The sequence below is a fragment of the Postia placenta genome (assembly GCF_002117355.1).
Source record: "Postia placenta MAD-698-R-SB12 unplaced genomic scaffold POSPLAscaffold_2, whole genome shotgun sequence".
In the NCBI taxonomy this organism is placed as follows: Eukaryota; Fungi; Basidiomycota; class Agaricomycetes; order Polyporales; family Adustoporiaceae; genus Rhodonia; species Rhodonia placenta.
Window position 1 is genome coordinate 1,381,084 of NW_020169833.1, and position 23,146 is coordinate 1,404,229.

Consider the following 23,146-nt stretch of genomic DNA (forward strand, 5'->3'; position numbering starts at 1 on the left):
AGATCGATCCCAACGCAGGAACCGCGCCTCACGCTTGCAGATGACAATCATGAATAAGAACAGCCGGTGCTGGCGTTGCATGATCCTCGTAGCATAGTCGGCGATCTGCCCTCGTGCCTTTATCTTCTTCTCCGTCTCCTCCGTGCGGCTGTTCCCAAAATGAAACGGTGCCCTGGAAATGTCTGACTTGAGCTCAATAGGAACGACCATTGACCCCCAGCGAGTTCGAGCCAATTTCTGCTTGCGCTCTTCCGAGTACTTGCGCCCCGCAAGCTCTTGAGCAGTGAGAGTGTATGGCGCGGCATGGTCGTCATCAGTGCTGTAAATACAGACGTCGGGTCTCATCGTCGCGCTTACCGCCCGGTCGATGGCATCTGTGTTGTCAGGCCAGTCTGCAGTATCTTTCGCGACAAGAGTGTTGTCAGCGTTGCACTGGAATACAGATTGAACGCCCTTGATCTGAAACAGACGAAGCAGAACCCCGCGTCAGTAACCAGCTCAACCCGGACACAACGATGGATTGACTCACCAGTTCCGAAGCCATAACAAATTCTAGTTTGTCGAGCATTTCGCCGTCGAATTTATGGAACATACTTTTGGTTTGCTCATCAGGGTCACCACCGGGGACATGTTCGTCAAGAAATGTTTTGACCGCCATCTTCGCCCAGTATTCGGCCATTTCGTCACCCAGTTCAATGCGATGCGGATCAAGACCTGCACCTTTGGAAGGCTCAGCAGAAAGAGACCGGCGTGTAGAGATCTTGGGATCGAGTGGCGTTGTCTGCAACTCAGCTAACGTTGGACGAGAGTTTTCTGGGGTCTGGGGTCGTGGATTCTGCCCAGAGGCAGCCTTGCGGTGGAGAGTATTTTCAGATGAAGCTCGGGAAGGCATCGTGAAGCGGTAGACTTACAGGTATCGAGGAGCACGGGGATTATATACTTGTGCGAAAGCCACAAAACCTGCGTGCCTCTCGTTGTCAATTCATTCAGCGTGTGGCTCATCAGTTCCACGTACCACGTTTGTTCCCGCAAGTGGCTATGCAAGGTGTGACCGTTAGAGCGGTTGGCCAACCTCTTTGTGCGACGATCGTCAACTGCCAGATGTGGGAATGTCATCAACGACTGCAGCGAGCGGTTGCAGTGATTCACACGTACAGCTGGTCCAATTACGTCTTCCTGTTGGAGGAACCGTCGGCACGCGAGCCTAACGAGGACAAGGCGTGTGTTGCAGGTCAGGAAAGAGCAGACGCCACAGGACCGGACGCGTCGCGACACGTGACCGTTCTGTGCAAATTCAGACCGGGCCGAGTGGCTCGGACCTCTCGATCACTTCATTTGCCACAGCGCGCCGTGCGCGACAGCCGCACAAAGTCATGGCCAGCATCTTTTTGAATGTACTGACCAGGGGTATTGTTCCATGGGCTCCATATCGTCGACTCGAGCTAAGTGCTCCTCGTGTCACAGAAGAAATACTTAGCTCGAGGTCATGCTGCAAGCAAACGGATTCAATGACCTCCTTTCCAATCTATGGAGATCACGTCGTCAGGATGTTCTGCATCCAGGTGTAACAAAACTGGTCGCCAATAGTGAATTTAGATAGGTTCGTGCGTTCACAAGCTCAATTTGTCGCACGGACAATCCTTTCATACCACTACTTTCCATGGTTCTCAGGAGGTGGTGTCGCACATATGCAGCACGTACCAATCCAGCGTTCTGCACGTGCAGTTCGGGCGTGCTCGCTGTCCTTGCATCTCTTATGTTCATTGATACTCGAGAAACTCTCATTTCAGGCGAATTCGAGTTATAGGCCCAAGCTGTCACCATTATAACGATGGTGTCAAGTGACCTGGATATCTTAAATGATCAATCCTGGGCATGTATCGCACAGAGCGTATCTTCATATGTGATCTTTGTGCTGGGCTTACACGACAACTCAAATGATGATTGCTATCTGTCAGGCTTGAGACGGCGCAGTCGCTGAGGTCACTGCCATATCTTCATACAGGAATTATGACAACGGTAGGCAGGTATAGAGCAACGACATTGCTCACTCCGATTTACAGTCTCTCTACCCAGCGGCAGCATCGCTTGGTTTGTCATTCTCCTCCCGCGCACCTACACATCAAGATCCTCTGAACACTCGTCTCACTGCAACATGTACTTTTTGCTCTCATGTTTCAAGTTACCCCAACGACGTCACCATGTGCCGAAGGTTAGTCAATAAGGGCCTGCTGATTGAAGAGGAGGATGAACGTCGTAGGTTGCGCTCGTCTCAAAATGGCAAGAGATCGAGAGGTTTGACACAAAGTCGAACATGGCGAGGACGCGATCGACGTCGCTCACATAAGCGTGTCGCCGTGTTATAAGAGACGGCAAGTTCAACATTCCCCTCCTTCACTCGAACGTACTCCATCTCGCCTCCCATCAGAATGCATATCCCGATCCAGCTTATCTTTACTGCGCTCCTGGCCCTCGTCGCGACCCTCAAGGCTCCCAGCCCTCTCGACGGACCAGGAGTCGTCGCGCTCATTGACGGGGTTGTCACCAGCCTCGTTGATGTTCACGAACACGCCGACCATTTTGTGTAAGTCGACCCTCCGCTCTTCATACTCCTTCCTCCGTCCCTCACCCGGGCCGTGCTACAGCCGAAGGATGGTCGGCACCACCACGCCGGGCCGCTTCCAGCTGCTCGATGCCGCTCCCCAGACATCTCTGGCAGAATGCGCCAGGCCCTTGATTGTTGAGGATGACGTCGTCTTCACCAACATGTCGATCATTGTCGACGACGGAGTCTGCCCTGCCGTGTGGAACACCGTCGTCACCTTCGACATCGTCGTCCCTGCCGCCTCGGTGTCGTCGGGCGCTGTGGTTGAGGTCGTCAAAGCACTGTCAGTCCGTGGGCCGACATCCATCTCCGCGCTGACGTGCTCTCCGATGGATGCCCCCGTGACGCATGCCTACATGGAGTCCATGTACATCACCAGTCTTGCATGGTTCACAGCCCTGGTCACTGTCTATGTCGTTGCGGTTACTCTTCTCGTGAAGCATCGGGTTACATCAATGCACCGGACGCGCTTGAATGTCGAAGCAGGGCCTAGTGCCCCTCCATTCAAGCCTGCTAGTCCTGGCTCACCCGAGGTAATCTTGTAGACTTCTGTGTGGACCAGCACGTTGACGTCCTGTGTCAGACCTCACCACCGTATTCGACAAGCCTGCAGCCATTGGTGATGATGGATTTCCTGTCCTATGTACACGACAATATTTGCCATACACTCGATCACGTCCTCTCGCCCGTTCCAGCCTCGTATGACGACGATCAAGTGGGATGTTCTGTCACCTTCGAAGAGATCGTGGCCGAGGTGTCACATATTGCGTCGGTCACAGATGTAAGCCTGCCATTGTTCTGTCTGCAGATGCTGTATGCTGAGGCTGCTTCACAGCGCGCTGATGCGTGTGGAGAGGGTCTGCGACCCTCATCCCGTCAGTGCCTGTCGGTCTCACCGAAGACGGACACGACATACCCACCGATTGATCAAGGCGAGGCAGTGTCAACGATGATCAGTACCTTCATCGCGACATTGCCATCGCCTTTCCTCGCCGGATCGTCTGCACCAGTACCAACCATAGTGGTGCTCGATGCTCCTCTCGCTTCAGTCGTACGCTCGCCCGAGACGGAGCCGAAGAACGAAGCCAAGCCCGAGACACTGGACACATCATCGGTCATGACAGTACGTGTGCCTGCTATCGTGTCACATCTGGTGTCTGATTCCTCATAGCACGATAACATATGGGGCGACAAGGGTCTGCGACTCTGGCTCCCTCCCGCGCACACCCTCGAGACACTTCCATCTACCCCGCCCGCCATCACCAGTTCGGACGTTGGAGCCTCCGCCCACGCAGATGAGGTGCCTGCCTCCCCAATGATCTCCACGCCTGTCATCTCTGGTGTTGGTGCATCAGCCAACGTCGACAATCTGGTGGTCCTGCCCACACCCGAGGATGCAGCGAGGCAGCTCGCCTGGTTCGCGCTGTGCTTCTTGCTCGCTCGAATGCAACTCATGCGCTTGTGTCTTCTCGCTACTCACGGCTCCGCATCGCACTTGAAGCACAGCACTGATGGGACGCAGTTCATGCTCTTCTTTGTGGGTGGCCAGCTGTACGCCGGATTCATTCCAGATCATGCTCGCTGGCCAGATGGCTCTGTGATGTTCCCGCACGCGAACGACGACGACGTCTCGAGAGAAGCTGCACGGGATAATCTCTTCGAGACGATTGGCCATGGAACAGCGCGTCGGATAGCAGTGAGTAAACTCCGTATGGATGATGGTCGAGTGCTTATAACCCTCCATAGGAACCACCTCCCAACGATCAACACCCAGAAGAACCACCTGCGAACGATGAACATCAATATGAACCGAGGAGACGCCGTCGCCGTCGCCGTCGACACGGTTCGGTGGATGACGCGGACCTGCCTGGAGCAGTGTCGGTGCAATTCGACGACGAGATCACCTCTCGCCCTCCCAATGCTCTCACCAGCCATCAAGAACCATCTCAAACTTCTTCTCCGCTTCCTTCCTCTGCCTCTGCCTCTGCCTCTGCCTCATCTCCTTCGACCTCAAGACAGCGACCTGTGATCGCTCTTCGAGGTCTCTCTGCCATTCGTGACATTCTCAATCCCGCGGTCCGCCCCAGGCCAGGACAAGTGAAGAACAAGGTAGGTCATATCCTATGTGTTTCGATGAACGTCTACTGATTGCCCTTGATCCTCAGAGCCCCTCTATTTGCACACCTACTCCTCCTCCCCCTCCTCGTCCGACCGGCATCACGAACATCATTGTCCACAACGCAAGCCCTAACATCGGCGACCTACCGCTTATCCCCTCTACATCCTCGTCCCTGCCTATTACCCTCTCACCTCGACGTCCACGTCAAGTCGCAATGTCTGTAGATCATTTGCTTGGCAACATTCCCGTCCGCTTCGTGTCTGGCAAGCGGGGCAAGAAACGCCTCATCTCAGCTCCCTTCGGTTTCGACAACGCGCTAGACGTGTTGTCCACCGGACAGGACATCTTCCCTCCTCCAATCGCTGAGCGTCTTCCCTCAGAACCTTCCTCCGTCTCTACTCCACCTCTTGACGCCGCTCTGGTTCCTCTGCCTCCCTCTCCGCCTCTGTCATGAATTTCCCCGTGTCCAAGTCTCACTCCCCATTCCCACCGACGCCCAGGTCCAATGCAAGGTCCCGTAAGCGCATCCCGCGGGCCAAGTCAGACAGTCAATCATCTAGACCTATGTATACCATTCTGCAAGTGATTCACCGCCGATAATGCGCAGCGCCGTTCGTATGATACATAATTACTGTCTGCAGTTCTTGGCATTTGTCCATGTTTAGCATCCAGCTATCTTCCACCTCGACCATGTATCGATTAATCACCTCCTACACATACATACCAGAACCTACTCACTCACGACAATCCATCCTACCCTCTCATTACAATCTATCCACAACCTATTCACACGGCGGTCACTGTGATCCTCATCTTGCTTAAAATACCATCTGAGGAGCCGAATATTCCCCACAATGCAGGCGTCGACAGTCGTCGACAGGCCCATGCGGAAGCACGCTGCCTATATCCCTTCTTTCACTGTAATCCTGGCATATCTCATTCGTTTGCTACAAGCTCTCCCTTCTACTCCTTAGCTCCGAGTCGTACGAACATCATGCCACCATGCCCTAGAGTCTTACATGTACTGTCCGTTTTGACTAATGTAGTATCTTACTTGTGTCTTTTTGAATATACCACTTCGCTCAGTGTATCCGCGCCCGCATTTTTGTCGTCAACAGCTATATCTTGCCAGGGAAGGATCTTTCGAGCCAAGCGAGCAGCAGACCTCGAATGAATTAACTAGACGCGCATCTCGATCGATCACCTGTTGATCACCCCGCAGACTTTGCTCGGCCAGCCAATGAGCAATAGCGCTCACACTGCACACTGTTCATTCTGCGGTACCGGTGCTCACGCTTCACAGACTGTGCTGTACCATTGGGTCATATACATCGCCGTCGGCTGAGCATATCATGGCAAGCTGCTCAAGGACAGAATAGCTCTTGGGTCAAGCACACAGTCGCTGCAAGGCGATGGGGACATACAAGGATGCATCATCCATCTCGATGTGTGTTTGAACAGCCACGAAACGAAAATACACAGCAGGATATCCAACACTACTGACAATCGTAGCCCGATGTTTGCGTCTTGTATTGTCTATGCTTGTGTCGACGTGGTCCGTGTCTTGTATTCAAAGATGTCGTCCACGTCGGTGCCTTCCATTCGAGTCTGACCGCGGATGCATGTTGCATATTATGCAACCCGCTATATTTCTTGGTGCTCGAAGGATGCGTCCTGAATAGTCCCGTTTCAGCACAGCGAAGGTTCGTGGGAGGTGGATAGCGGGCGTTTCCACAGGCCAGGGACAATTGAGGAACAGCGAAAGTACTGGCATGAGGCTGTATGTGGTTTGGTTGAGTGGTGACTAGGAGGGAGTATTGTCCATTCGCGATGCAAGTGTCGATGCGCAGCGTCGAGACTTGACGATCTGTTCAGGACCGCGATACTGACTGTCGTTGTCGTGTTCATCGTCGCGCGCCTCAGATACCCTGTGCGTGCAAGTCCCTTGATTACGCTGTCACTCCCAGACCCCATGGGCTCCCGTCGTTGTCCAAGCATTCCATGTGTCAGCGGCTATGATGTCCACGTCGAAGCCCAGTCCGACTCTAGCCGTGCTGACCCACACCGAGTTCAGAATCGTGTCCGAAACGTAGAAGTCATGTGGCTGAATGCATGGTAAGTCACGCCGAATGTCGTAGCCACTACACCAGACTCACCAATCCTATGTGCGCCACAGACTCTTTGCCGAATTCCGGGGAGACGCAAGACGCGTCCCATAGCGTGGTCCACTCCATCGGAGTGTCAGGCCTCTCAGACCCTGGCGTACTGGACTGTGGCACATGGGCGGTAAGATTAATTGACCATTGGCGCCACACCACAAGACTCACCTCTGCGGAGTATGCCACAGAGTGTTTGTCAGATCTCGGGGAGGCACATTGCGCGCCCCATGGGGACGTCCACGGAGCAGGGGTGAGTGGGCCCACAGAATCGGGTGTGTCACAATGTGGCGTGATGGTGGCACCGTCGAGAGTGACGGCTGACAACTCGGCTGCGAGCTCGATGTAGTCGCTGTCATCGTCGTGCTACACATGGTGAAGGTCAGCACCGGAAGCATTCTATGGTTGACGTCCACCGTAACTGACCATGTGTACATCGTCTGTGGCGACAGTGATGGTCTGAGTGGCTAAATCAATGGACCATTGGTGGTCGAGGATGGTAGCGAAATTGGTGCGCGACATGCGAGGGCTTGGCTGTGCGATGGGTATTGTGTTCTGTGATTCCTCATTCTTCACATTTGACTCGTGTTTCACAGCCTTGCGGATTGTAGCGGGGTCTCTCTTTTTCCAACGGAGAACCATTTTACCTATTTGAGCCGAGACAGAGGCAAGTATGTATGTGATAGAGGGCCTAACGTGCTTTTACGCAGGTGACAGCGAGTGTGCGATGATGTGGTTGGGGCACAACGAGGGACGGGTGGAGCAAAGCGCGGGTGAGTGAATTAGATACATGGGCGCCTATGGATCTGTGGCCGTTTCGTGACCCGTGCCGATTACCGTTTATTGTGCCGACTTCCAAATCCCGGAGACTCGTGACGCTATTTTGTTGCTTAATTTGCTTGTTCAAGCTTACATTATGAATCCAAAGAGCCCATTGAGCTGTGAAATACAGCTCCGTCTACTCTCCCGAAATCACTCTCGAGGTCCGTTGTCTGGGTCTGTCTCCCCCCTTCATCGTTATCGTCTGTAATTGTCACTAGACGTTAGGATTGTGCCACACGCTTGTTGTCACGTTCACATTGATGATTGGAGTTGTTAGATTTGGCTCTCGATTGCGAGGCTGGAGATCTTCGTCGATGATGCACTTGAGGATAGCACCACGCTCCACATCGGGATACACCCTGCACAAAGGCTAATGACGATATAGATGAGGACATGTAGCAGGCATCTCGAGGTATGCTAGTACGACTCGACATATGATTAGGACAGGGAGGATATGCAACGTAAGTTTAATGCCTCTTTCCTGCGAGGCTGCCTATCAACTTCTTGATGTATCCGAAAGATAGAGTAACATGCCGATGGTCTGTCGAACTCACTTCGACCGTATCCTATCCCTGTGTTGTATATGGCGGTGAAAAATGAATTTATTACGGCAGCTATAGCATGCTGCGGCTGTCTCCTCGCCGACGAAGAATGTGAGGCAGGTGTTTGTGCCTTGCATGATCGGTACCCTACCGCCTTCTTCATGTTACGCTTCAGTGGCACAGTGAGACCTCTGCATTTACCCCAGACGTGGTACAAACAGTCTCCCGAGTTTCCCGAGTGGTAGTTACAGACATCGATGGTCTGCGGTTACATGTCCGTATATGCAGGTAACAACACCGTGTCTCGATAAAAGTGCTCCTAACATGGAAAATTAACTCGTGCGTACGCAAGTAGGAAATTATGTGGACTCGGTGTAGGAGCAAGCGCAGGCGCTTTCGTTGCACACGGCACCTCGTGCCCCCAATATCTCCTGTCGGTGACGAACGGCGAGTTGCTGTGCATTAAGGCTTAGCGCTCTGGTGCACGTTCGAGCCCCGTCTCCGCACACAAAGTGCTAAAGTAGAGTCCGGACTGCCCGTCATACGTACTACAGCCTCCGTGCTCATCCACGCGACTAGTGAACATATGCCATCCCCTACCAACTTGTTAGCGCGTCGGGAAGAACGGTATCCTCGTGATCCCGAACCCACTACGAGCTATGATTGACGAACTGCTCCCCGAAAGGGGCGTGGGGCGCTAGGGGTCTTGCTACATGTTTAATTACTTCTATCTCGGACACCGTGCCCTCACGAGCTAGTATCAGGCAATTCGCAAATCAAAAGACGATAGAAAATTTCACAAAGCAGCAGTAAGGATAATGGAGCTATGCAATTTGTTTGCTGCTATTGGTATCAAGGCTATATGGCTTGAGCATGTGCGACCGCCATGTCAACTTTAATGCAAGCCCCAGTGCGTGTTCCTAATATGCCTAGCCAAAGCGTGTGCCGGAATCAGGCGGGAGCATCCAACCCACTGGCACTTGACATCGCCAGTGCTGGCGGTATTGATGCCGTGATATCGGAGGTGAGTGTTGACACTGTTGACGTCAGTTGTGACGACGGTGAAGCAGCTTGACCATTTGCAGTAGTCAGACATGATGACTTTTCGAGCTAGAGGACTCCGTCAAAAGATGGACACAGATAATACGTAAGCACCGCGACTCACGTTAGGAGATAATGAATGAGAGAAATACGAATCTGATTTTTGTCTGAAGAAGGAGGCGGCTGCTATGCTGTAGTGAAAGGGAATATGAAACAACTCAAACATCTGTGAAGGTACCGCCATACCTATCAAGGAAGATCGAGCACCGCGAGGATTTGAAGACTGGGGCTTGAAAGGACGTGGGCCGTTCTATAAGTAGCGGGGACAAGATGCATTTGCTTTCTAGCTACACAGAATATCTTGCTAGCCGTAGGCCTCCGCTCAAGCTCGTGCTGCGGTAGAAAGAAAATACACTATACACGCAGATCATTCTGAGGTGGTGAAGCAGTAAAATAGACTGACCAGAATGCGCACCCGGCAATGCGTCGACGGCTGCCGGTCCGACCCCTGGTCGGAGCTGCGATAATCAATATAGCAGCGTAGAGGAGATGAGGTGGATATGCGACAGAGAGCGGGATGCATCTTGGATTTGCAATCAAGTTGGGGTGCCCTTGTTGAACATTTGATGAGCAACGCTAACAGACAAGATGTGTATAAGGATTAGAAAAGGATTAGAAGTTGGCTTCTGGCAATCACAGCTACGGTAAATTCTGTAAGTCCACAGATACCAGCAGAGCAGACAAGCGCATGAATAGTAAGAACCCTATAGCAGGTTCAATGAACAACGAGGCTGGTAAATGCACTGCTCCTAGCTAACCACGCGTGGTGAGAATAGAGTCGCACAAACTACAACTCTATCCATATATCGAGCAACTTATAATCCTTTCATAAACGTGTTCCAGAGAGCAGAATACGCCAGCATGAAGACATGCATTTGGGAAATATCTAGCTAGGTCGGGTATCAGACGCAAGATAGCGCCACTGTGGCTGCCTCAAACTCCGACTTGTAACAAGGTATCACTCACTTGAAACTCCAGAGATGTCGGCATGGCACAATGCTTGCACGCAAACATGCCAGGGATATATTAATATTTTGATTATACCAACATGCATCCTCTGCCTTGCACAATCCGCCGTGGTCGCCGGGAGAGACCAGATATGTGGGATGGATGCGGTGGATATGCCCTACACAGTGGACGCATTATTTCATCTTCATGTCAAGCGGCCAGGGACAGCATCAGAGTGGCGTGTGGCGAGCCCATCTAGGCAGACGAGTAACGAACCTACACGCAGACGCGGCCATGACACTGGATACGCAGCCCAGTTGTGATGTCAGATTTCTAATGATCCACATAACAGTAAATCTACCTGCAAGAACATACATACAGGCTGACCTGAAGCAATGAACTCCTACCTCGCAATAATACATCACCGGGCTCCATGGGGCAAATGCAAAAGGAGGTCGATGGAATAGCCAGTTATTTTGAGGGCTATTCAGAGCGCACGATTTCAACGCTACGGTTTGTCCAAGAAAGCGTACGTAAATAGTAGGAAATTCAAATCAACGAGATATGCAATAGTTCGGGTGGACAGAATGGGGCGGACCATGAGCGAAATACCTAATTTGGCTATCGCAGCGGGGCCATAAATCTTCCCACGCCATTCCCGCTGTTCCTGTTCACTGACTTGCTAGCCGTCTTACTGTTGTTCACCACTTCTTACTAGCGTCTGTACTCCTCCCCCAATTGCGTACTCACAAGATGGCGATGGTACACCCGTCACGTATGGCACTTGTGCCACAAGATCCCAAAGTCTCATTTACTGCGCCCAAGAATAACCGCGGCCGATCACCTTCCCCGCTGGACTATCGACGTCGCTCGCCGTCCCGTGAGCGGGATAGATATCGTGAAGGCGACTCAAAGAAGGACAGGGACCTGGGGAGAGACCGGCACAGGGACGACGAACGTGATCGTCACAGTCGCAGCTCCAGGAGGGATCGTGAACGTGCTCGCGCAGACGACTACTTCGACGACGCAAGTAGCAGCGACGAGCGGATCCCAAAGCCTAGTCGTAGCAAGAGCATGGATAGGGCTAGAGACCGCGAGAGTGACGAGCGGCGGGAGCGGGACAAGCCTCGTCGGGCAAGTCCCGAGTACAACGAATACCGACGACCATCTCCGCCGAGAGAGCGCGATGGGCCGGTTCCTGCGCAGGCACCGTGGCGTCATCAAGACAACATGTACCCCCGAGGCAGAGACAATGGTACGAACGGAGCATATGGAGGAGGTGCGGACTTCATGGAGAGGTACGTCTCTCAGCCTGTGTCATTGATCCACTAGTTTTTTTACATTTGCTAAACGCAGTCGACGACTACAACGAGAAAGCATGACCGTCAACGTATGGCCTCCGTCACCAAAGGAGCCAGCTCGCGAGTTGTTCGTTTTCTCTTCGTGCTTGATGCTAGCTGGTGGTTCTTACATCATATACAGGTCACCCCACACAGAATCGAAGCGCCACAAAAAGTCTCACAAGCGCCGCCACGATTCGGATGACTCGGACACTGATTCAGAAGAGGAACGCCGTCGCCGGCGTAAGGAGCGGAAGAAGGCACGCAGAGAAAAGGAGAAGGATCGAGACCGGCCGAGGGATCGTGAGAGGCGTAGGCCCCGGTCCCGGTCACGGCGGTACAGCGATGGGGAAGACTCGGAGGAAGAGCGGGAGAAACGGACACGGACGAGTCGCAGCAAGAGCAAGGGCCTCGACAGACATCGCAGCCGGGATATACATCGAAGCAGTACGCGTACGAAGAGCCCTGAACGACGGCCTCCCAGTACGCCTCCGGACGCAGATGATGATGAGTGGGTTGAGAAGCCGACGACGTCAGGCGTTCTTGCCGTTTCATCTGCAACCTTAGCCACGAGCAGTGCCAGTCCACACAAACCATCAACGTCCACTATGCCACCCCCTTCTAGCAAGTTCGCGACGCAACTGCAGGCAGGTGACGAAGACGACTCCTCAGACGACGACGAAGTCGGGCCCAAGCCCGTCACCTCCACGAGCAAGTCTTCGCGGAAGGTTGACGAGCGTCAATATGGCGGTGCACTGCTGCGCGGAGAAGGTAGTGCCATGGCGGCGTTCCTCAGGGACGGCACGGACGTACGTATCCCGCGCCGTGGTGAAATCGGTCTAGCTTCGGACGAAATTGCATCGTATGAATCCGTTGGGTACGTCATGAGCGGCAGTCGGCACAGACGCATGAACGCAGTGCGAATGCGGAAGGAGAACCAGGTCATCAGTGCGGAGGAGAAGCGAGGAATCCTCAAGCTGCAGCAGGAGGAACGGGAGCGCCGGGAGGCCATTTTACGCGAGGAGTTTCAGCAGCTTGTGACCGAGAAGCTCAAATCGCAAGGCGCGAAGTAATCCCCTTCTTTACATGTTGCGCCGCTCTATGTGAAGGTTACATTCTCCCGGACAGATGCTTTGCTGTTGTAATATTCCATTAAATACACATAGCGCAAGTTATAGGCACTGAACATGGTTCTCAAATGGGATTTAGGAGACCATTCTACAGCTCCTCACGCGGACCCTTAGCATCCAGACTCATAAGCTCAACATCGAATACGAGCGCAGAGTTCGCGGGGATGACAGAGCCGAAGCCGCGCGAGCCTGTGATATGCAATCAAGTTGCAGTTTTGGATTCATCACGAACAATGTCAAGCACTTACCGTATGCCATGTCCGAGGGGATGGTAAGAGTACGCTTCTCGTTTAGGCACATCCCCTTAAGGCCCTCCTCCCAGCCCTTGATCACCTGGCCCCTGCCGACTGGCAGACTGTCAGTCGGGTATACATGCAGTAACGTCAGGAACACTTACGCGTCACAGGAAGAGGCTTTCCACGGTCGAGACTGGGTTGTGCATTAAGAACGCGTGTCAAGCATGAAAGACTGCTTGAGCTCACCTGGAATCGAACTTGTTGCCATTCGAAAAGAGCCTTCCGGTCTATCACACACTCATGTTATATCATCCAGGTCACGAAGAGGCTTGTCCCGTTGCTCACATAGTGCACCTGCAACACGTCCCCGTTCTGCGCCTTGTTGGAGCAATCCGCAGGTGTGTACGTGGACTCGATCTGCAGCTCCTTAGGGGCCTCTGGCGTCTCTGCCACTGCAGCGAGTGCAAAGAGCAGGATAATCAAATAACTGACAAAACCAAGTCTCATGTCGGGCAATCTGGGAGTGGAGTGGACTTGTCCTTGTTCGCCTGTTGCGTTGGCGAACTAGAGTAATGATCGAGCGGGGAGCGCCCATGCGTATAGCACCCGCGGGAACAATATTCCGGAAGTGCGCTCTCCGTGACTCCTGCCTTTCTTGGTGCTTAGTCAGAACTATACAGGGCGCGATCTGTAGAACTTTATTTTCTCCCTCCTTCCACCGACCGACAAGCCGACCCCGACATCAAGATGGTATGTCTGCACGCGTTCTGCCGCTGAGAGGGCTAGGTCGTTGATACTCGTTGCATCGTCCGCTATAGCCTTCCCAAAAGACTTTCAGGACGAAGCGCATCCTCGCGAAGGCCGCCCGCCAGAACCGGTGAGTTTGGCCCATTTGCACCCTTGTAGGGTCATCCTGACGCTCCTTGTGAAGGCCCATTCCTCAATGGTTCCGCTTGAAGTCGGACACGAAGATCCAGGTTTGTGCTCTCCTGTTGTCGGCGTACACGAGACCCTAATTCCGTGTCTGCAGTACAACGCGAAGCGCCGTCACTGGAGACGCACGAAGCTTAACATCTAAGCTCTCTTCTGCGCTTCATTCTCTATACTTGACTTCCCGTGGGACGGGGAGCAGGAAGGTTCTTCCTACGGTCCTCCATCACGCACCAGCAATACGCACCATGTATTCCCTCCATATCGGCCTATGATTGCCTTGCTAAAATATTTGCATGCGCCATGAAGAACCTCACTTTATGGTGATCTCTGAGTGATATGAATGAGTCTATTCTGGATGGAGCGAAACATCGACTGAGTGTTCCCGGGATCAGTATGTGTATGGAGACTTTCTTTGCGGTTGCATTGACCATGACTCATGAGCGCTGTCGTACGCATCGTGAGTTATCCTTGTCATGGGAAGTGTATCCAGTTGCACCCGCTATACGACCTCCCCTCACTTAAAAAGGGTGTTTTTTTTAGCCTGCCTAGTGGGGACTGCGTCCGCTGCATATATACATCTTAGTCCTCCGTCATTGAACGTATGATTCGCCAACAATATTCAATCAATGAGGAGGAAGAGGCTATTGGCTTCTGATCCTAACAAAGCCAAACACCCTTCATCCACGCGCTTGTGGCGTGGCGTTGCACGCGTTTGACTCGTCAATCATTGTAGGCTTGACCAGCACTATTGTACGACACTGTAATAAGAACCTGCGTTGCCGGCATGTCTCTAATTCTGACCTTATTCTTGCTGGTGTTCGTGAATGAGCTTGTCGCTTGGATCGGCAAGTCAGTCTTGCTTGAGTTCGTGAGTAACCTGCCTGCCAGCAAAGCATCGCTTTGAGGCTTATCTCTGTTGGATGTACGGTCTCTGCGTAGGCTTATGCGTTGTACCTGTGGATATTCTACTCTGGCCTGGTCGCGCAACAGCGAAAGCTCAAATCGGATATCCTGCTTGGGAAGAAGGAGCTGCTACAGACGAGTGCGCAAGATCAATTCGCGAAGTGGGCGAAGCTGCGGAGGAGCGTGGACAAAGGATTGGCGGATCTAGAAAAACTCAGTGAGTTTGCATCCTCCCTTGTACTTGTGGGCATCGAAAGCATGCAGACGCCTACTCCAAGCGAATTTCTGTCATAGAGTGTCCCCGTACTACTCTCTCACGACGAGTCGCAAAATGCGGGACTGGACGTCATGCATTATGAGAGTGCCTATCCTGTGATTCTCCGGGGACGGAAGCGGCAGTCCTATGAATATCACGCTCTGCTGGCAAGCATCTCACAACTCATCTCTACTATTCTTTCAGATGGCGAGCTATCCTCAGCAAGAACTTCGTTTTCCCTCAAATTCAACTCCGCGATATGGTTCCTCACCGCGGGTGTACAGCTGATCGTAGGATGGTGGTACCGCAAGTCCGCGGTCTTCTACCTGCCGCCAGGGTGGTTCGGGCCCCTCACATGGTGGCTGTCGCTTCCCTTTGCCCCTGCAGGATCCGTGAGTTGTGGGATATGGCAGATGGCGTGCAAGAGGGTTATCAAAGTAGGAGAGCGCATGGTGCGGGAACTTGCCTCAGGTGAGGGTACGCGCTCCTTTTCGGCGACCCGCTAATGATCATCGCTGCTCCGTGTCCTCGCCTCCGGCTACGCAGCAGAGTCGCAACCGGTAGCGACGGAGCCCAAGAAGAAGGACTAGATGCCCAGCCCGCGATAGGGAAGTCTGGAACTGTACTCTGGATGTATCTCGCTTGGAGCCTGCATGCATGTTTATCCAGATGGTGCTGTTGAATCTTGTGATGAGTGCCGGAAGGCGTCGTGGGACAAGCTCGGCCCCGCGGTGGCATTCATTTGGTCCCTTATGCGGGGTAATAGACGCGCCCGTAGACTCGGGGTTCGTTCGCTGATCAGGAATCCGAGAGCCCGAAGGCGATCTCCGGCCTTCCGCGAGGTCTGCAGGCTTCGGACGCGGAAGGGTGAGTGCCGTCATTTGATTCGTATAGCCATGTTTGCTGCGGGTGCCCGGGGACATTTCCAGCCGAGCGCTGCAGCGCGCAGAAACAGCGACGGAAGGGCGCGCGGCAGCTGCAGGCGGGACTCCGGCGACGCTGGCACGGAGGTCCCACGGTGGCCCGGGGTCCATGCGCGCACGTGAATTTGATCGCGGAAGGCATGACGTCTCTCCGCCCATGGGATACGGAGTGCCGGCCTGCCTACTTATACGCTCGGCGTGGTTATGCAACCCAAGCAACCCGCCACATCCCTCCTATTACCACCGTACCACACTCACAGCCCCCCATGGTCGCCGGCGTACAGATCCACTCTCAGCACGCCCAGCAGGCGCAGACCGAGATCCTCACTGAGGACGCACTGACGTTCCTCGCCGCGCTGCACAGAACATTCGAGTCTACGCGCCAGAGTCTCCTCGTCGCCCGCGAGGCCGCTCAACAGCGTCTCGACGCTGGGCAACCCCTTGACTTCCCTTCCGAGACCGCGCACATTCGCGCCGACCCGTCATGGCTTTGCGCTGTACCTGCACCTGGTCTCGAGGACAGGAGAGTAGAGATTACAGGCCCAACCGACAGGAAGATGGTCATCAACGCCTTGAACAGCGGCGCGAAGACGTTCATGGCAGATTTCGAGGGTGCGTTTGCCGCCTTACATGCAGGGATGTGAACGGCTGACACGCCTACTTATAGATGCGAACTGTCCCACGTTTGCCAACATGCTCAATGGTCAGGTCAACCTGCGCGATGCTATCAGACGCAAGATCGACTTCGAATCCAATGGGAAGGCTTACAAACTGGTGGAGAAACCTGCTGTCCTCATCGTCAGGTCCGCGTCTCGTGATTCAGTGTCAGCTGGCGGAAGTTAATCTTGCCCGTTCACAGACCGCGCGGATGGCACCTGGACGAACCTCGGGTGACCGTCGACAACGCACCTATGTCAGGCTCGCTCTTCGATTTCGGCCTGTACTTCTTCCACAATGCAAAAGAGCTCGTCGCGCGTGGCTCCGGGCCGTACTACTACCTTCCGAAGATGGAGCATTACCTCGAGGCAAGGCTCTGGAACGACGTCTTCAACTTCTCGCAGGCATACATTAGTATGCCGCTCGGTACCATTCGTGGGACAGTCCTCATCGAGACGCTACCGGCGGCCTTCCAGATGGATGAGATCTTGTTCGAGTTGAGGACGCATTCATCCGGCCTGAACTGCGGACGGTAAGCCCTTCTCTCCCCTGAGATTTGCGAATCAGACTTGAACTTCCCTTGTTCGTAGGTGGGATTACATCTTTAGCTTTATCAAAAAGCGTCGCGCAGACAGGAGTGCTGTGCTCCCTGACCGAAAGGATGTCACCATGGAGGTTCACTTCATGGATTCCTACGTGCGCTTGCTCATTCAAACGTGCCATAGGTGAGCATTTGTTCCGTGACTCTGGGTGCATCTGAGCTAATTCGTGGCCCCCATAGGCGCCGTGTTGCTGCAATGGGCGGTATGTCTGCGCAGATCCCGATCAAGAACGACCCCAAAGCAAACGAGGCTGCCATGTCGAAAGTGCGCGCGGACAAACTGCGCGAGGTCACCGCCGGCCACGACGGTACATGGATTGCGCACCCTCTGATCAACCAAATTGCAACGGAGATCTTCAACAAGCACATGCTTGGACCCAACCAGGTCAGTGGCATTCAGAGCGCCTGCCAGACGTTTCGCTGACGCTCCGAGTTCAGTACCACATCCGTCGCGAAGATGTGAAGGTCGCAGCAGCTGACCTCGCCAGCACCAAGGTCCCAGGCCAGATCACCACGGACGGCGTGCACTCGAACGTGGCGACCTCGCTCGCATACAGCGCAGCATGGCTCGGCGGCAATGGCTGCATCCCGCTCAACTACCTCATGGAAGATGCCGCAACTGCAGAGATCACGCGCGTGCAGCTCTGGCAGTGGGTCAAGTACGGCGTGCGCATATCAGACACCGGCAGCGTCATCACCGCGGACTACATCGACGGCGTGATCGACGAGATCGCACCGACGCTCAAGGGCCCGGCGGCGACGGAAAAGAACCTCGACATCGTCGCGAAGTACCTGAAGAGCCAGGTGCGCAAGGAGTGGCCGAGCGAGTTCCTGACGAGCGACTTGATGGGCTACCTGGCTGTCGCGGATGGCTGTCCCGCTCAGTGGCAGCGCAGTGTCCTGTAAAGTGTTGGCCCCCGCACGCGAGCTTCCTTTCCTCCTACTGTCATTGTCCGCATATCCGCGTAATTGTAAGGTATTGTCTTCATGTGTAGCTGTATTTGTATCGGCAATCGGAATATAATCATCACGATCCACGTCTGTATGCTGAAAGGAAGGGAATGAGTATTGGAGTCCTTCAAGCTGTAGGTGTGACAAGCACAGTAGTACGTCAAAATCAGGTCCTTGCAGTTCCCGGTGTTCATGGAGTTGTCAGCGTCCGGATATGCACGTACGCCGTAAGGGCACGCAATCGCACACACAATGATTTTCGTAGGTATTCAGCGTAACAGCCGCTGTATTTAACCTGCAGACAGTTTCGTCGTTGACAACAATATTCCCAAACGCCGCACGGCTCCCGTGGTGGCACCTATCATCCGCTCACCTGGTCAGAATCTTTCAGCCTAAGGGGTTCTAATATGAAAAGGCTGCAGGAGTGAACTTGCTGTTATGGTTGACATACGGTGTACATGTCTTTCATCGACCTGTGACGAACATGAAGTTGGGCTGTTCGATAACCGCACCACATAGTATACCTTTGACACCTCGGTTCCGAACGAGCTGGAAGACGAGTCACCTCTGCTTGTATAAGTGCATATATGACATTATGAAGGGTAACTAATATGCAACATCTACGCAGGTACTTTGCCGACTAGCATACTGCGCAGAGCACTAATCATATGACAAGCCGGTGATAGCCTGAGTCCATGGTGAAGAATAAGGTCCATCCTGCAGCGCAAGTGTATTCATAGTGACAATCAACCATAATACGAAATCAGCTCCACGCGAACCGGGGAGCACGTGTCGTAGATGTAGTCGGTGTTGTTTGCCACAGGAGAATATACCACATTGACCTGACCCTCGACCCAGTTCGACGTGGCATTGCACAGCGAAAAGCTGTTGGTATCGCCGTTGACCGCGAGTGCGACAACATCGTCGACCAACTGCGTCCAATCAAGTGATCAGTCTACTTGACAGAGCGCAAGTTCCAAGAGACAGTATACTCACAGCCGCGCAGAAGCTCCCAGCGCCCACCGAAGTCAGCGTGAAGATGTCCTCCTGAGCCGTAGTGTCGACGAAGATCACCTCCTGACCCGCGTTAGCCCCATTACTGTACGCGTAGAGACCCTGCTCCTGGGGCCCAGGCTGCGGGTAAACTGAGCCATTCTGCATGCTGCTGAACGGCCATTGGTTTTGTCCCCACGAGGCCTCCGTCTACCCCCGCACCGCATTAGTTATGTCGTGCTTTTTATGTAAGTCACACAACTCACAGTAAGCGCAAGGAGGCCTGCAGCCGGGCTGCTGCCGCCCTCGGGTCCGTAGCCGAACACGAGAAGCTCTCCAGTGTCGTTCGCGCTCGCGCCCACGGGGACGGCATGAAGTGTGAAGTTGTATCCCGGTGTGTCAGTAGAGCCCGAGGCGAAACCCGCGCAAGGGTTGTTCTGACGCGCTTCAAAGAGTGTCGGGATCGCGAGCACAGATGCCGCGAGCGCGAAGGCAATGAAGGCGGAGGCGAGCATACTGATGAGGTTGCGGTGTTGGAGGAGATGGGCCACAGATTTTATGTATGAGTAATGAGAGGATGCGAATGGATGTTATGCAGGAGAGAGCCGTACTTATAGCTCTGCAAGCAGGCAGCATGTCTGTCCAGCACAGCTTGGCACGGCGTGCGAGCCCGATGCCGCAGCTGACATAATTGAGCGAGGCCGTTGCCATCATACGAATCGTCAAGCGCAGTGTCTTCGCAAGACCAATTCGATGTTACGTGTCAAAACGTCGGCGAATGGACGCCATAGTTCTGTGATTATGGGAAGTGTGACGGCCGCTATGAGACCGGATGCAGAATCAGTGAGACCGTATTACGACGTGTGAAACTCAATCTGTGCGTGGATGAGTAGGCGGATTATGAGGAATCAGTTAGCAATAAACTTACACAGATATGTGTGTGGAGATTAGTGTCCTTATATCCCAAGAAGATCATTCGCACGATCTTGAACAACGCTCTCTATATTGATGGAGAGTGTGAATAGAGCAGCTGGGTTGTCTGAAAAATTCTGCATTCTCAATAAATATACCAAAGCAGATACGGCATGTCCGACGTTTCATGATATCCGCCATCCAGGCCGTTAGTCCTATCTTTGTGGACTTCCAATAGTGTTGTATCGAATGAAGGTCTGACGCGCCAGCGATTTCTTGACCAAGACAGCAAATTTGGTGTTACCACTTGTCGTGGTATTGGCAGTGGCGGTAAGGAATTACATTGCGCGCATCTGCCATCAGATGTATGAATTGACATGCGCAAATGCCGCGGCATGTATGCCGGCGTTTTTACGTTCCTTCTAACACCTTGGTTGGATCGCTGCACGACTGAAACGCAAAAAGAAAATAGGACAGAATTCGAGCTTCCTGCGGTAAGGATGTGTTTCTTGCATGTTCCCGGTCGTTTGAGCTAAGAGTTCATGGCGAAGGCGCCGACGCGTGGCTTAGGCCACGTGGATTCCCATCAACTTTGCGTCGGTATATTCCTAATCTAGCCATCGCAATAAGTCCCGGCTTCGCAGTCTGCTGCGTCTTTGAAGCGCTCTCACAAGTCTTGATCTCGGTCTTTCCTCAACTTATTATCCGTACTCAAAATCAGCGCGGACATATCTGCGTAGAAAATTGTGATCAGACATGTCATCCAAGAGACATGTGAAACGCGTCACGCTGACGTCGAAGAAGAATTGGTGGATGGGTATTTGTATACTATGTACAGACATTAAACATGACTGCTTATGTTACTTATTAGTGGAGCTGGATGAAGAAGAGCGAGCCGAACTTGCTCTTAACTCATTTATGGAGGAGACCGCCGGTAACGAGGGGCCACAAACGCCATTCCGGTCAAGTGGCTACATAAGTCGAGTACATGAGCCGACGCCCGCACCATCAATACCTGAGTATGCCCCACCTAACCATCCTCTCTCCATATTTTCCTTTCCCACCCCTACAACCTACTCAGCGCCTCCTAATCCCACCCAAAATCTGGCACCTTGCGCTTCAGGCTCTGCCTCCGAGCTGTTCAAGTGTATTGTCAAGAAGCCCAACGTCGTGCAGCTTGAGATAAACGGCGAGATGCAGTCCAACGCAAACGACGTGATGACACAGTTTCGCGCAGAATTGCGCGTATATACCACAGTGACTCGTCACAGGAACATTGCCGCATTTCTCGGCTGCCTCGAAAACGTCGGGATGGTGCTCGAGTTCATCGAGGGTCGCACACTCTGGGATATAGTCCGAGAGCGACCTGAACTGACCCAGGGCAAGAAACTCGACTTTCATAATCAGCTATTGGACGGGCTCACGCACTTACACTCATTCGGTCTAAGCCATGGCGATCTTTCCCTTCTGAATGTGCAGGTGACATACTCATCTGACACGATCAAATTGCTTGATTTCGGCCGGTCGGTATGCGCAGATTCCGTCTACGCGTCGCCTTTCGAGGATATCTCGCAGCCACCTGCACCTCCCATACCGGTGAGACCTCCTCCCAACTCACGATTCACGCCAAAATCGCCTTATACCCCTGCCACTCCCGTACTTCCACCTGTACCACCGCGGCAAACCGAGCAAATACACCCAGGGACGCGGCCATTTGCTGCCCCAGAGGTGTTGCGGGGGGAGTGCCAGGACGCCCGTCTCGCTGACGCGTATAGCTTCGGCATGATCCTGGTTTGCCTGGATCGATGCGATCTCGTTGATGTAAAGCCTTGGGTACAGCGCAAAGATGCTCTTCCCAACGGCTTTCTGGATGGTCTTCTTGTGTTTCGGGAGAGATGTGAATGGTATTTACGGAAATGGGACGATGGTCGACGTCGGTTGGCAAAAGACGACATGATGGATGTCGACGCACGTATGGCGCTCTGAAGTCCCTTGCTCGGTGGGTCATGATCAGGCATGCAGATACACCAACAATCTATTTACGAGTTGTTGAACAGTTTTCACGATGGAGACGTGACTGTCCTCCGTTCACGGGTTTTTCATGCTGTCATCTGTGCTGCATCATACAGCCTGTTTGCCCTCGCGCCATTAGGACTGGAACTCTGAAGGGAGAAGTAGAACTATTTTGTGCTCCAAATGACCTCGGTAATCTGTTGAACCAAAGTGCGCGCTGATCCATGGTTTCCCGGAATACCAATATCATTTCGCAGCAGTCTAGTATGAATGGCCGCCAGTAGGTCTCTCAAGCCGGTCGTAAGTTCTCGGAATGTGCCTAGCGAAGTCATGCACGCCCACGACAACGATCTGTCGGAAGTATTTTCGACATCCGGTATAAGAAATTGCAGAAGGGATTGGATATAATCACAGCAGATAAGCTGAAAAGACAAGGCATATGGATAAGCTTCCCTTACATGTGTTCGTTCTTTGTTCAATTGCTGGTTGTCAATAATATCGTGCGTCGCTGACTCTTCACCATAACGAAGACTCTGAATGGGATTCTCCCGGAATTGCCACGAATATAGCAAAGGATCCACCGTGTTTTTGGGCCTGTATGGTATAAAAAATAGGGGCTTGGCAGCGGCCAAGGAAGGACATTGCTGATCGTGCCGTGGTTCAGATAACACCTGATGCACATATGTTATTCACACTAATTCGTCTGCCGCATCCATTAAGCACGGTTGCGCATCAAACCAGAGAATGGCGATTCTGAGGGGAAGGTAACTGACCATGATTGAAAGTGACTTCAAAACCTTGTGGCCAAAAGACCATGCGTGATGAGGGTACTATTATCACTTGTCGAATTTTAGGATAACAAGCAGTACATTCTGAGGAAATGTTGGAGATACTTGCACAGGGAAAAGGCTCGCGCAGCTGTGCCGAACAGGGTAAAGATGTGAGAAAGCAGGCAGAGAGAGAGAGAGAGAGAGAGAGAGAGAGAGAGAGAGAGAGAGAGAGAGA

At 53.1% G+C, this 23,146-nt stretch overlaps 10 protein-coding genes across 10 annotated transcripts; 6 read left to right on the forward strand and 4 right to left on the reverse strand.

Annotated features, from left to right (window-relative positions):
• POSPLADRAFT_1111093 (hypothetical protein) lies at positions 1 to 892 on the reverse strand (the record flags this gene model as incomplete). The annotated part of the gene is made up of 2 exons (XM_024483372.1): positions 1 to 459; positions 530 to 892. Coding segments are annotated over 2 exons (822 nt in total), but the record flags the coding sequence as incomplete, so codon positions are not given.
• A 1,537-nt stretch (positions 893 to 2,429) lies between these two features.
• On the forward strand, positions 2,430 to 4,634 carry POSPLADRAFT_1043559 (hypothetical protein; the record flags this gene model as incomplete). The annotated part of the gene is made up of 5 exons (XM_024478341.1): positions 2,430 to 2,584; positions 2,646 to 3,138; positions 3,189 to 3,386; positions 3,414 to 3,728; positions 3,777 to 4,634. The coding sequence occupies 5 exons, from the start codon at positions 2,430 to 2,432 to the stop codon at positions 4,632 to 4,634; spliced, it is 2,019 nt and encodes a 672-aa protein (XP_024342852.1).
• Positions 4,635 to 6,260: 1,626 nt separating this feature from the next.
• Positions 6,261 to 8,707, reverse strand: POSPLADRAFT_1133395 (hypothetical protein; the record flags this gene model as incomplete). Its single annotated transcript, XM_024484337.1, has 8 exons — positions 6,261 to 6,332; positions 6,615 to 6,737; positions 6,784 to 6,828; positions 6,881 to 6,994; positions 7,052 to 7,246; positions 7,307 to 7,527; positions 8,257 to 8,506; positions 8,582 to 8,707. The coding sequence occupies 8 exons, from the start codon at positions 8,705 to 8,707 to the stop codon at positions 6,261 to 6,263; spliced, it is 1,146 nt and encodes a 381-aa protein (XP_024342853.1).
• A 2,339-nt stretch (positions 8,708 to 11,046) lies between these two features.
• Positions 11,047 to 12,706, forward strand: POSPLADRAFT_1043561 (hypothetical protein; the record flags this gene model as incomplete). Its single annotated transcript, XM_024478342.1, has 5 exons — positions 11,047 to 11,290; positions 11,384 to 11,624; positions 11,650 to 12,080; positions 12,135 to 12,165; positions 12,217 to 12,706. 5 exons carry the CDS (start codon positions 11,047 to 11,049, stop codon positions 12,704 to 12,706), a joined length of 1,437 nt encoding a protein of 478 aa, XP_024342854.1.
• A 56-nt stretch (positions 12,707 to 12,762) lies between these two features.
• Positions 12,763 to 13,559, reverse strand: POSPLADRAFT_1177482 (hypothetical protein). The gene is made up of 5 exons (XM_024488510.1): positions 13,345 to 13,559; positions 13,246 to 13,286; positions 13,161 to 13,192; positions 13,012 to 13,110; positions 12,763 to 12,952 (listed from the first exon to the last, which is right to left on the reverse strand). Exons 1-5 carry the CDS (start codon positions 13,504 to 13,506, stop codon positions 12,852 to 12,854), a joined length of 435 nt encoding a protein of 144 aa, XP_024342855.1. The 5' UTR covers positions 13,507 to 13,559; the 3' UTR covers positions 12,763 to 12,851.
• Positions 13,560 to 13,817: 258 nt separating this feature from the next.
• Positions 13,818 to 14,238, forward strand: POSPLADRAFT_1177484 (hypothetical protein; the record flags this gene model as incomplete). Its single annotated transcript, XM_024488511.1, has 3 exons — positions 13,818 to 13,876; positions 13,931 to 13,976; positions 14,030 to 14,238. Coding segments are annotated over 3 exons (153 nt in total), but the record flags the coding sequence as incomplete, so codon positions are not given.
• A 478-nt stretch (positions 14,239 to 14,716) lies between these two features.
• Positions 14,717 to 15,774, forward strand: POSPLADRAFT_1177487 (hypothetical protein; the record flags this gene model as incomplete). Its single annotated transcript, XM_024488512.1, has 4 exons — positions 14,717 to 14,800; positions 14,872 to 15,052; positions 15,296 to 15,562; positions 15,638 to 15,774. The coding sequence occupies 4 exons, from the start codon at positions 14,717 to 14,719 to the stop codon at positions 15,679 to 15,681; spliced, it is 576 nt and encodes a 191-aa protein (XP_024342857.1). The 3' UTR covers positions 15,682 to 15,774.
• Positions 15,775 to 16,243: 469 nt separating this feature from the next.
• On the forward strand, positions 16,244 to 18,307 carry POSPLADRAFT_1072860 (hypothetical protein). Its single transcript, XM_024482555.1, has 6 exons — positions 16,244 to 16,626; positions 16,682 to 16,817; positions 16,874 to 17,203; positions 17,262 to 17,396; positions 17,453 to 17,657; positions 17,711 to 18,307. Exons 1-6 carry the CDS (start codon positions 16,281 to 16,283, stop codon positions 18,176 to 18,178), a joined length of 1,620 nt encoding a protein of 539 aa, XP_024342858.1. The 5' UTR covers positions 16,244 to 16,280; the 3' UTR covers positions 18,179 to 18,307.
• Positions 18,308 to 18,969: 662 nt separating this feature from the next.
• On the reverse strand, positions 18,970 to 19,731 carry POSPLADRAFT_1052745 (hypothetical protein; the record flags this gene model as incomplete). Its single annotated transcript, XM_024480309.1, has 3 exons — positions 18,970 to 19,155; positions 19,220 to 19,426; positions 19,483 to 19,731. The coding sequence occupies 3 exons, from the start codon at positions 19,729 to 19,731 to the stop codon at positions 18,970 to 18,972; spliced, it is 642 nt and encodes a 213-aa protein (XP_024342859.1).
• A 1,153-nt stretch (positions 19,732 to 20,884) lies between these two features.
• POSPLADRAFT_1131746 (hypothetical protein) lies at positions 20,885 to 22,114 on the forward strand (the record flags this gene model as incomplete). Its single annotated transcript, XM_024484126.1, has 2 exons — positions 20,885 to 20,945; positions 21,000 to 22,114. The coding sequence occupies 2 exons, from the start codon at positions 20,885 to 20,887 to the stop codon at positions 22,112 to 22,114; spliced, it is 1,176 nt and encodes a 391-aa protein (XP_024342860.1).
• Positions 22,115 to 23,146: the final 1,032 nt, after the last annotated feature.

What these genes read in the sequence shown, in the direction of transcription:
- POSPLADRAFT_1072860 (XM_024482555.1), top strand. Translation starts at nt 16,281, where the DNA reads ATGGTCGCCGGCGTACAGATCCACTCTCAGCACGCCCAGCAGGCGCAG. An exon ending in GTTCATGGCAGATTTCGAGG is followed by an intron (nt 16,627 to 16,681) that starts GTGCGTTTGCCG and finishes GCCTACTTATAG; the next exon opens with ATGCGAACTGTCCCACGTTT. An exon ending in TCCGGCCTGAACTGCGGACG is followed by an intron (nt 17,204 to 17,261) that starts GTAAGCCCTTCT and finishes CCTTGTTCGTAG; the next exon opens with GTGGGATTACATCTTTAGCT.
- POSPLADRAFT_1177482 (XM_024488510.1), bottom strand. Translation starts at nt 13,506, where the DNA reads ATGAGACTTGGTTTTGTCAGTTATTTGATTATCCTGCTCTTTGCACTC. An exon ending in ACGTGTTGCAGGTGCACTAT is followed by an intron (nt 13,287 to 13,344) that starts GTGAGCAACGGG and finishes AGTGTGTGATAG; the next exon opens with ACCGGAAGGCTCTTTTCGAA. An exon ending in AAAGCCTCTTCCTGTGACGC is followed by an intron (nt 13,111 to 13,160) that starts GTAAGTGTTCCT and finishes ACAGTCTGCCAG; the next exon opens with TCGGCAGGGGCCAGGTGATC.